Source organism: Pimephales promelas, chromosome 3 (assembly GCF_988280905.1).
Source record: "Pimephales promelas chromosome 3, fPimPro1.hap1.1, whole genome shotgun sequence".
NCBI classification, from domain to species: Eukaryota; Metazoa; Chordata; class Actinopteri; order Cypriniformes; family Leuciscidae; genus Pimephales; species Pimephales promelas.
The window spans coordinates 39,845,955-39,858,695 of NC_142771.1; the positions used below are offsets into that span (position 1 = coordinate 39,845,955).

Below are 12,741 nucleotides of genomic sequence, written 5' to 3' on the forward strand. Positions count from 1 at the left end.
CTATTACTATCATGTTGTTGTTATATCATGACTATTAAGTAAATATTTCAGCCCAAATTTTCAGAACCATTCTTATCATTCTCCATTCATTGATAACACATGTATTTTATCCTAATTACTCTTTATTGTAGGCTATATTATAATTGCATTCTGTTTCATAATGTACAAATCAAATTCACACAGTGTTTCATCATAAGGCCAAGTTTATTGACAGAAAAATAAGAACCAACCATAAAAATTAAAACCACTTACTAAATAATAAATACATACAAAACCAAAAGTGCTCTGAGTGGATCAACAGGAAAGGCACAGATTTGCATTCATTATCAAATTCATTTTCAAATCATAAATAAAAAACAGAATGCTCACGTACTTATTTTCAGATAAAAGTCTCAATTATAACTTTAATAGCCACTGTTAATTCAATACAATTTAAACTTTGATTTGGTCTTTTATGATCTGTAGCTACAATCATAAATCACTTTAGCAGCTCATATATGTCACATATTAATAACATATTGCACAACTCTCTGTCTCTGAATGACTTGATTCTGATTGGTCCTTTCTGACGCTAAACATTTACTCACTTTTGTCTGTCATGTCTCTTGTGTCAAACTTCACACATAATCAAATCACATATGCTCAAAACAACATTTTTACATACATTATTGGCGAGTAGCGTGAAATTATTAATTATTGCAAAGTGGGGAGATACAAGTCGCCTCCACTTTATGTCATATGATCACATTGTACAGTTTGCTACATTTTACATTGAGTTTATCAGGTTTTTTTTGCATTTGTGTGACGTAATCTGAGCATATCCACACCTCTAAAGAAACCGACTGTAATAAGAGACCCCTGATTCATCTACAAATCCCCCTTCTCAGTGAGAATATAAAGCACCCGTGACACATGAAATCACTCCAGCACTCGCGAGTTCAGCCATCGATGTACTTCGGGTCGAGTGTGTGGCTGTCCCGTATGGAGAAGGGTCTCCAGGCCAGCACCTGCAGGCCCGTGACACACAGCGGCACCACACACACCAGGTAAAACATCATGCTGTGCAGGGACTGGAGAGCACTGGGAAGACGAGAGCAATGTTAAATGAACGCAGTGCACCTTTACACCACTAGAGGAGGACAGACCATAGGCTACGTATAGAGGCTAGTTTCTGCCACAGAATAAATAATAAACTAGTAATTACAAGTAATTGCAACTTTTCATCTCACAGCTATGACTTTTTTTCTCTCATAATTGCGGTAAAAAGTCAGAAATCAAAAAGAGTCAGAATTGCGTGGTTTTTCAAAGAGTTGAAGAGTCGCAAATGTGTTTTATAATGTCATAATTTTGTGAATTAAGAGTTATAAAGTCCAATTTCCTCAGAATTACGAGTATATATCTCGCATTTCTGACATTTTAACACAATTGCATGATATAAAGACGCAATTGCGTGTTATAAAGTCCGAATTGTGCGATATAACCTCGCAATTATCTCGTAAAATGTTTTATTCTGTGGCGGATACAAAGACAGTTTGTCACAAAAGAAGTCTGTCTATATTCACACACAGTACTCATAAAAGAGATCTACTTCTTCCTCTGAGATTCTGAAGTGTGTATATACACGTTTTTTCTCTTCTTTACTATCCCATAAGGCCATGGGAGAGGATTTGTGAATGGCACTGAAGTGATGAAACTGATGCTGTTCGATCACATGATAATGACAACATGGTGGATGAAGCACATCTGGACTACATTCACACTATATAGAACATACTTAAGTAATTACTTACTCAAAATAAGCAGAATATTCTTCTAAATATCAGAAAATCGTCTGAATGGATTTGAAAATGGTAAAACTCAACTCTTTAACTCTGGGGGAGTTGTGAAATGAAATGAGCCTATTTCCAAACAAAAGTGGAGTATCCCTTTAAAGGAGTCGCACCCTATCAAGTTTAAAGTGTGTTGAAAACATGTTTAAATGTTGTATTTTATGTATGGGGTGTTAGCGTTAGCCTATTGTTATGCTATGCAACCCAAGTTGCTTTATGTGCTGAAATAAATACTCCAGGACAATCTGTTGTGCTTTGACCGTATTGGAATATCGTACCTTGGATCCACGGCCTTGGACACCTCATGCATGTCCGCATAGCCGTACTGGTTCAGGATAGACACGGCCATCATCGGGGCCAGAGACTGAGCCGGCTTTGTGAACAGAGCGTTGGTCCCGAAAACCATCGACGAGAGAGGAGAGCTGGAAACATTCAGAGGAAACTAAAACATCATGACAGGAGAGATTCATCTTCCATAGCTAATAGTGCCTTGAGAAAGAGTTAGCTGAGATGCGTTTAACACACGATGGAGAGATGAATACCTGCGCTTGTGTTTCTGCAGGTCCGAGTCGATGATGTCCGCCAGCGGCAGATTGAAGAGACTGAAGGACGCCTGAACCAGGACCCTATTCACCATCACACATTCACACACTTATTACTCAAGTCATTATTTATACAACGCTTTTTACAATACAGAGTGTTTCAAAGCAGCTTTACAGAGATAATATATAACTAAATTAATACCTTTTTTTTTACAACCGAAATGAAACGGAACTTACGCTGCACTGTGATGCTATTTTCTTCTGGAAACAAACTCTGTTTGTTTCCAGGTAAAACTACATATATCAGTGTTGTCAAAAATATTGATATTTCGATAAATCGCGATACTGAAATATCTGAACGATACCAATAATAATTTCCCGAAGTATCGGAGCGGTCACTTTCACTTCTCTCCAAAGGTGACAAACGGACACGCATTTAAAACATAAATTCAATAATGAAATGCCTTTAACTGAAAATTGAATGTTTAATCTTATTATTATACATTACTGACACTCTATCCTCCAATTTGATACTGTTAAGTGCTTTTATGTCATTATAGTATATTTTAATCTTTGATAGGCCTAACAGTAGGCTATAATAAAAATACAACGGCTCTGGTCCAATTAAAAAATATTAAAAGATAGAACTCAGGAAATTTTTGTTCATGTAAAATTGTACCTCATTGTCATGTTCTAGACTTGTTATAGCTTTACATAAAATAAAATTCCCCCTTAATATTGTGGCAGTTTTTTTCTCCGTGGTATCGAAAATCGATATTTTTCAAGGTATCGTATCGAAGTTAGAAATTCTAGTATCGTGACAACACGATATATATATATATATATATATATATATATATCCTCTCTGGAGAAAATGTGATGTCATTGTCCAACTCAGTTCTCATAATGCAGTCAATGCAGGAGATCGATAATATTGTTAAATATTGAATTAAATGTTACATTTAATGTCCCCAACTTAGCAAGCCAAAAGCCAATGGCAACAAAGGTGGGAAAAGGCGACAGTGGCGAGGAAGCAAAACTACATCAGTGACAGAATGGAGAAAAAAAAAACCTTTTCTCCTCTGGCCAATGAAACAACTGTGATTATGATTATTATTCAGGCAGCATCACAGGTCAGATTATATCAGAAAAATCACAATATTAATCCGTTCCATCTCTAGGTCCATTTAGCAAGGTTTTTTCAGCCTATGGTAATATTACACTTTTTATGACCATTTCATACACACAGAACTCTGAAAAAAAAACCAAGGGAAATTTGATTCATGATTTGATTCCCCTTTCAGTAGAAAAAACATTAGGTGAATCTCATTATACATGTTCAATGACGTCTGCGTCACATTTTTCACACATTAAATTGCTTTAATAACCAAATATCTGTAGGTAAAAATGACTGTTTACCACTATACATTGTTAGATTGTGTGTCATTAATTATTCAACAGTGCAATTAGATATCTGTACTAATTACTCTCTCTATAAAGTATTGCATTACTAATTACTTGCTAAATCCCGCATCAACCTCGACCAGTTGAACAATACACGGATAGACACGAAACTGCTCTTTAATTCTTTCAAATAAATAATAAAACAATTGCATGAATTATCCTTGAACTGACCAAAGTGGTCATGTTAAAAACATAGAGTTTAATGTTAGACGCTACATTTTGAAGTTACGATTGTTTAATATAGAGTATAGTCTATACAGTATTAATGCAATTTCAAAAGGAATCCCTTACTTTACTTTTTCAATGGGAAATTAAGTAAATTACAATAATTAACACAGATATTGGGCATACAAATGTAAATTATTTGGTAAAAAATCTAATAATTTCTTTTTTTTTTTCTTTTTTTCTTTTTTTTTTTTTTGTTAATCTAATTTCTTAAAGGGGTTGTTTGGTGGAAAATATGTATTTCTGACGGGAAGAAGGTCACCCCATTTAAACAGCCTGAAAGGGCTATTATTGAGATGTGTTAGGCTCAAGCAGTCAATTAAAAAATAAATGAAAAACTTTTAAGTTTTATAAGCTCAAATGGTCGCCTTGCTCTGTTCTGTGATGAGCGTTCGTGACTCTCCTGTTCAAACTCGTTCATCAAAATGAACAAATCTTTTGAGTCATTTGGTTTATTCAACCAACAAAATGAACGAAATGACTCGAAAAAAGATTTGTTCATTTTGATGAACGAGTTCGAACAGGAGAGTCACACAGAACAGAGCAAGGCGAGCATTTGAGCTTATAAAACTTAAACGTTTTTTATTTATTTTTAAAATGAGTGATCGTTTCCCTTGATAAGACCCTTATTCATCGTCTGGTGTCGTTTAAAGCCCTTTGAACAGTTTGCAGTTTGCACTGAAACTGTCTTTTTGACCTTGAACCGTTTGGTTCCCATTGAAGTCCATTATATGGAGAAAAATCCTGGAATGTTTTCATCAAAAACCTTAATTTCTTTTCGACTGAAGAAAGAAAGACGTGGACATCTTGGATGACATGGGGGTGAATAAATTATCAGCAAAAGTTTTTTTTTAAAGTGAACTAATCCTTTAACTTAAAAGGGGAATTAATACTTTTATATGACAAAGGCACATAAAAATCATTAAAAGCTTTTACATTAAAAATATTTCTATTTCCAATAAACACTGTCGTTTTGAACTTTCCCTTCATCACATAATCCTAAAAAAATACTTACAAAAACTGTTTTCAACATTGTTAATAATAATACTGAATGTTTCTTGAGCATTACATCATATTAGAGTGATTTCTGAAGGATCATGTGAGTAATAATGTTGAAAATACAGCTTTCCTCACAGGAATACATTACAGTTTAGGATATTTTGAATAAATTGTAATATTGTTTCACAATATTACAGTTTTTACTCTATTTTTGAAAGTAGTCGTAAATCTCGAAATGCATGAACTTCCCCAGTGAACGCTCTCTTGTAGGAAACACGTATCTCGTGTGTATTCCTCTATCTCGGAGCGCTGTGTAATTACTCACATGCTGGAAGTGAGGAACAATGCGAGGAAATAGTAGCTGTGCGGACCCAGCATTAGCATGAGCACGGCCGATCCGGCCTCCACGTAGAAGCTGATCAGGATCAGTCTGTAGTAGCCCAGCTTCTGGAGGAGGTCCTGGCTGCACAACACCAGCACCTGCAGAACAACACAGGACCTCTTAAACGGTCTATGGTCATCATAACCACAGTGTGACACACTTCAGGTCTGCTCAGAAGTTTGCACACCCCTTGGACAATGTTTAAAACAAAATAATAAAAATGTACACCCCTGGCATCGTCTTGAGCATCGGTAAATGTTTGAACCTTTTTTTAATAGTTGTGTTTATGGATCTCAACTGCCCGAAGGAAAGTTTGGCTGATTCCCAATCCATACTTAAGTACTTTTCCTTCTGAATTGTCCGTCATGTATATCCTGTCAACACCTTCTTAAAGAAATTCAAAAAAGATATCAACACAAACTTATTTTTTGTAAGCACCCAACGCATTTATTCTGGCTTTGCCATTACTCTAAATTACAGTGGAACGATTTTTCTCTATTAGTTATTGAGAACGGTGATACGGATTTTTCTTTACTTTGGGGAAATGTTTTGTTTAGGGTCCGAAATCAAGCGAAACGAACAGTACAAGTGCGAACACACCCTTAAGGTGATGACATATGGGGCAACGTTTTGAGCAATGTTGGTGGGTAATGAAAATGAGGCAAATTGAAAATGGGGAATACATTTGTATCTGGATACTTTAGATCGGTCACAGGCCCTGCGTCTCAACTGGCTGATGGCAACATTGCTCAAAAAGTGAACCTTTAGTGATGATGATGAGCTATAAAGACCTTTCTATCCTTGAAACAGTTGGGGTTTATTCAAATCCAAGTATGACCGCCTGGACCACAAAACCAGTCACATGGGTAAATTTTTTTAAATGAAGATGTATCCATCACCTGAAAGCAGAATAATAAGCTTTCCATTGATGTGTGGTTTGTTAGGATAGGACAATATTTGGCCGAGATACAAGTAAGTATAAGTCTGGAATCTGATGGTGAAAAAAACCAAAAATCGAAACATTGAAAGAATTACCTTTAAAGTTGTCCATCTATGTTCACGAATGTGCTGCATCCACTCAAAAAACTAAATATTTTATATATTTACGGTAGGAAATTTACAAAATATCTTCATGAAACATGGTCTTAATATCTTAATGATTTTTGCTATAAAAGAAAAAACGATAACTTTGACCCATGCAATGTATTGTTGGCTATTCTCACAAATACACCCGTGCGACATGTGACTGGAATTTGAGATCCAGGGTCGCATATTAGTAGCAGTCGATGACGCACCTGAGGACAGATGAATCCCGCTCCATACATGACGCTCTTGGCAAGCGGTGGCAGGACGTCCTGAGGAATGAGATGCTCGGCAAAAATCAGGGTGAAGTTACTGTAAAAAGCCAGCAAGAACACCTGGAAAAAGTTCATGATCACAAACAGCTGGAAGTCCCTGTTGGTGAGGATCTGCCAGGTCATGGACAGCACAGAAGATACCGACAGCGAAGGAGAGCTTTCCTTTCCCTCGGGGGTTTTACAGTCGAAGCGACTCTGGCTGTGAAAGCCCGTGTAGAGCATGCAAGCGCAGGCCAGCACGGCCACGAACACGCTGAAGCCCTGGAAGACAGCGAAGCGCTCCATGTTCTCGGACACGAGGCCGCTGAACAGCACGCTGGACGAGCCCAGCAGAGACGCCACCTGGCTGTATTTGATCAGCCTCAGGCGGTTCTGGTGGTGTCCTGAGATCTCCGCGAAGAGCGCGCACTGGGCCAGCAGCACGAACGTGAGCAGGCCGTCGAATGCGCACAGGGTCACGGTGAGGTGGACACCGCTCAGCCAGTCGTGCTCCTCGTACTCCCTCCAGGGGAACCAGGCCAGCAGGAACGAAAGGGCATACAGTGGCGCCCCGTACAGGATCGAGAGCCTCCGGCGCGAGCAGCACTGCAGGCCCGAGTTGTCCTGAAGATACCCGAACAATGGGTCGTTCAGCGCGTTCCAGATCATATACACAACCTGTGCAGAGACAAAACGTGCTCTAAATTAGCATTGTGTTGCGTTACTGAACAGTCAAACCTAAATTTATTCAGGCACCTTCGACATTTCTTACATTTTCACAGTTCTGTCTGGACCATTATCGTCAAATACGATTGAAAATTAGCATATAGTTAGGATTGGCGGTTTGTAGTGATGGGGACGAGACCGCCTATGCCGAGTCGAGTCTGAGTCGAGACTGAGTCTTTGAAGGGTGGAGTCCGAGTCGAGATCGAGTCTGTTGGTTTTCAAATACAGTCGAGTCCGAGTCAAGACCGAGTCTTTGAAGGGTCGAGTCCGAGTCGAGACCGAGTCCGTTGGTTTTCAAATACAGTCGAGTCCGAGTCAAGACCGAGTCTTTGAAGGGTCGAGTCTGAGTCGAGATCGAGTCTGTTGGTTTTCAAATACAGTCGAGTCCGAGTTAAGACAGAGTCTTTGAAGGGTCGAGTCTGAGTCGAGACAGAGTCTTTGAAGGGTCGAGTCTGAGGCGAGATCGAGTCTGTTGGATTTCAAATACAGTCAAGTCCGAGTTTAGGCCAGAATCTTTGAAGGGTCGAGTCTGAGTCGAGACAGAGTCTTTGAAGGGTCGAGTCCGAGTCAAGACCGAGTCTTTGAGGAAGCAAGTCAGAGTCGAGACCGAGTCCGTTGGTTTTCAAATACAGTCGAGTCCGAGTCAAGACCGAGTCTTTGAGGAAGCAAGTCAGAGTCGAGACCGAGTCCGTTGGTTTTCAAATACAGTCGAGTCCGAGTCAAGACCGAGTCTTTGAGGAAGCAAGTCAGAGTCGAGACCGAGTCCGTTGGTTTTCAAATACAGTCGAGTCCGAGTCAAGACCGAGTCTTTGAGGAAGCAAGTGAGAGTCGAGACCGAGTCCGTTGGTTTTCAAATACAGTCGAGTCCGAGTCAAGACAGAGTCTTTGAAGGGTCGAGTCCGAGTCGAGACAGAGTCTTTGAAGGGTCAAGTCCGAGTCGAGACCGAGTCTTTGAAGGGTCGAGTCCGAGTCGAGACCGAGTCCGTTGGTTTTCAAATACAGTCGAGTCCGAGTCAAGACAGAGTCTTTGAAGGGTCGAGTCCGAGTCGAGACCGAGTCCGTTGGTTTTCAAATACAGTCGAGTCCGAGTCAAGACAGAGTCTTTGAAGGGTCGAGTCCGAGTCGAGACCGAGTCCGTTGGTTTTCAAATACAGTCGAGTCCGAGTCAAGACAGAGTCTTTGAAGGGTCGAGTCCGAGTCGAGACAGAGTCCGTTGGTTTTCAAATACAGTCGAGTCCGAGTCAAGACCGAGTCTTTGAGGAAGCAAGTCAGAGTCGAGACAGAGTCCGTTGGTTTTCAAATACAGTCGAGTCCGAGTCAAGACAGAGTCTTTGAAGGAACAAGTCCGAGACGAGTCCGAGAAAGCAGAAATCGGTCTCGAGACCGGTCACGATTCCAAAACTCAGACTCGAGTACTACATCACTAGCGGTATGGTTTAGTTCTGGCCGAGAACTCCCTGCGCATACATGTAGCCTAGGATGGATAAGAGCAATAACCCCGATTAGGGTAAACAGAACACAACCAACATGAATGTTTTGCAGATATCATTAATTCAAGATTTTAAAGTAGAACATATTTTGAAAAAGTTAAATACTGACTGGGCGAGAGGTGGAGCTAGGGAGGGAGGAGGGTGATTCGCTCCTGAGGAACTGATAATACTGAAGTAGCTTATATTCAGTGATAGGACGTTTGTGTTGACGGTCAGTTTCAAACCACCGAAACTAACTCAAAAACACTTTGATTTTAGATGGCTAGATAGCCTAAAGAACATTTCCCTTCCTTGATTTGGCTTGAAGTACATCAGGGCGATTACAGTCGCTGGTTAGGCTGGTCTGTTTTGATAGTTTTCGAGAGGTTTAGTGTAGTAAAGTGGCGAGGCTGAAAGACCAGCTAAACATTAGCTAGACCAGCTAAACCAGGTAATCTGGTTTGTTAGCTTTGAAAATATTCACTTTACTCTTTACTTATCCAATACAGTACATGTTTCTTAGTAACGACAGAAAGTATTGCTGTGCTGAATTTAAAGGGGTGGTTTACTGCTTTTTTTTCTTTGCATGATTGTGTTTATGGGGTGCAATATAACGTGTATTCGTGTTTTTTCTTTTTTTTTAAAGTCTTATTTTTCATAAATTTCACCTTTATTGTAAGCCGCGCTCTCCTCTGTCCTCGAACGAGCGGTTGACTTCCTGAGTCTATGACACCACTCCCTCAGAAACAGGCAGTGGGCTCAGATTGGTTAGTTTGGGCCGGTGTGTTGTGATTGGCTAAACTGTCGCTCACGTTGTCCGGAAGGTTAACGCCCATTACCTTTACGGGCGAAACGGGCATGTGCTCCGGTCCAATGCAGAGCAACTCTGGTCCAATGTAGAGTAAATAATGGTGTCGATACTGCAGTATCAGAGCCAGATTCAGACCCAGAAAGCGGCGATGAAGAGGGTCAAGCAGACCCTCCCTAAACACGGCTCTTAAAAAACGTTTCTGAATGGTAATTTGCCTATATTTTTTTTAACTTTAGTTTATACACATTTATTTTACACTGACTGGCTACTAACGTTATATACACAAACAGAGTCGGCAATGGTTTACATTCTTGATCAAATCGAAAATAACGTCATAAAGCATATACACATGAAAAATACATTTAAAACATTAGTACTTATACAAAATTCAGGTCCATAATGGTTGTACGCATTTGTTGTAGACACAAAATAGCATAACTAGTAGCCTAGTGGCTATAAAGCCAGCGCTGGCATTTTATAAAACATAAAACACAAGGCTACGTCTGAAATTATACATGCATTTAAAATGATTAAGTCTTAACCTACTTACAGGTTGTGGCCCAATAACTGCTGCCTCTGGTTTTAAAGTTGGAACTGCTTCATGTTTTAGTAACAGTTTCTTGTTGAATCCGGCATTGAATTCGTGGAGATTTTGGAAGCTGTCTCTCGTAAAATGCGCAGCACAGAGAGCTAGATTGCGATCGTCATTTTCAGGAACATAATCAAACATAAATTGTATCCATTGTTGACGAAGTACATGTACGTCCGTGGGAAGCTCAAACACAGAAGACCTGACAGCTGGGTGAACATAACACACTCGACAAGCCGCAGAAATATGCGCATGCCTTTTCCTGCACATTCCGGAGGGAGGGGTTGATGCAAATATATGGGTTAGTGATGTCTAAAACCCAGCTGTAGTCCCAATCGAGTCGTTTTTGTAGGCAATATACTTCCTGATTTTTAAAAGACGATATCTCTGCTTACATTGAACTTTCAGCGCTGCAACTTTGCAGATACTGTTCATGCACCAACGGCAACATTACACACTATTTAAAATGAAAAAAGTGAAATCGCAATCAACCCCCCTTTAAAGTTAACGGAAGTTGCGATAGTCTTTTCTTCTCTATTGTGACGTATATTCGTGTGAAACTGCTTCTCGAACAAGAAAAAGTGTACGGCAGGACTGGATTTGTCCATGGGGATTTGATTGGAGAGCTAGCCTATGTGTGATGTAATGCAAGGCTGCCAATTTTTGAGTTCAGTTCGAGACAGAATTACAGATTGGAGGAATGGATATTTGAGTAAAAATAGAATGAATGTGTAATATATTGCATATATTTATCAAAATATATTTAGCTAACTATGCTAGTATTGTCATTAAATGGCTTTCCTGAGGTAAATGTAACATTACGTGACATTGTTTAGAAGCTGATTCTTCTAAGCCGAGTCTTAGATTACTTTGGAAATGTAATAGGTTACACCCTATTTAAAATTAAATTTAAGGCATTTACTTTAAAATGACCTTAATAAAGTAATGTAACTGATTACATTTGATTACTTTTCTTATGTGACCCCCTGTAATTGTTAACATTTTCATAAGTAACTAATTTAATTAGACATTTTTCTAAATTTTCTATGATTGTGACTCTAAAAACAATGAAAAAACAATGCTTGCTTTGTTAAAAATTTAATGTATCGTCTGTGAGTAAGTTTTCTGACAACAAACCAAACTTTCTTGGCTTTTGGAAGAACTTAAAATAGCTTTAAACCATTAAAGTCTTATTTTAAACCAATCTGTAAGAAAAGCAAGTAAAACGACTTCAGTTTGCAATGACTTTTTCTATATCCTCCTAATTGGTGTATGAATTAATATCTTACACTCATGTTATTTGTATCCGTCTTCTCTTCTTTTCTCTTATTTTATTTTTTAAATCTATTTCACTCTTTAGCCAATTTTTGTTAATTCTCCCCGCCCCTCCTCCTCTATATTCTGATAACATTGAACATAAACTTTTTGTGTATTGTACTATTGTAATTATGTTAATTATTGTAAATATTAAGAAGATGTCATCTTTGTTTTTTGTTTTGTTTTTTAAGAGAAGAGAAAGATAAAGAGCAGATCTGGAAAACATGTACTGTTCAAACATCTGATAAACGTCTTAGAAAGAGCAGTTTTACACACTAAAATAAATCATAAACATCTAAGACATTTTCTGAATGTCTACTTAACGTCTGTCAGGAAACGTCTTAGAGACATATTGCAGATGATCATATATATCCTAAAAAAATAAAAAATAAATTTAAAAAAAGATGTAAATGTAGACAGGAGATGTCTCCGTGACGTAAGTGTGCTATCAGGCTTCTGATTGGCTGCTGGCCGCGCTCCTCCAACGACAATCGATTTAAAGATAATAGTGTTTGCAGATGTTTTTAAGGTTTCAATTGATAACACATTAAATGTATAATTAAACCTATAGTTTACAGGAAGATCAATATACCCGAAACGAAAGCATGAACTCTATAGCAAAGGAACATGTTAAAACTTGTGAAAACTCACCTGTGACTGGTGAAAGGCTGTCTCTGATATTTTGTACCTGTTCAAGAAAAGCTTTACGTAGTAGAAACTAAACATGCTGTTCATCATGGCAGACCCCAGCGTTGTCATGGAGTAAGCCACAGCAGCGGGATTAAGAGCAAAGGACCTCATGATTCTCATAACACGGATGTTTGACGTGCAGGAATTGTTAAAGGACAATAAAAATACAATGAAACACTATTATAAACCTCATGCAGTCGTAGCTTATTAGTTAATTTCCCCAACCCTATCAATGGAATGTTGATAGAAAAAAATTAAAACGATTTAGAAAAACTATCCATTCACAACTGAGATCATTTTAAAAACAGTGGTCCACATTTCCTGGTATTCCAAAGTAGGCGTGGCCGTGGCCACGTCAAAA

General features: G+C 38.7%; 1 protein-coding gene across 1 annotated transcript; it reads right to left on the reverse strand.

The window, feature by feature from the left end:
* Positions 1-185: 185 nt before the first annotated feature.
* On the reverse strand, positions 186-12,730 carry mfsd13al (major facilitator superfamily domain containing 13a-like). Its single transcript, XM_039690534.2, has 6 exons — positions 12,342-12,730; positions 6,737-7,456; positions 5,385-5,539; positions 2,372-2,455; positions 2,108-2,251; positions 186-1,080 (listed from the first exon to the last, which is right to left on the reverse strand). Exons 1-6 carry the CDS (start codon positions 12,498-12,500, stop codon positions 939-941), a joined length of 1,404 nt encoding a protein of 467 aa, XP_039546468.2. The 5' UTR covers positions 12,501-12,730; the 3' UTR covers positions 186-938.
* Positions 12,731-12,741: the final 11 nt, after the last annotated feature.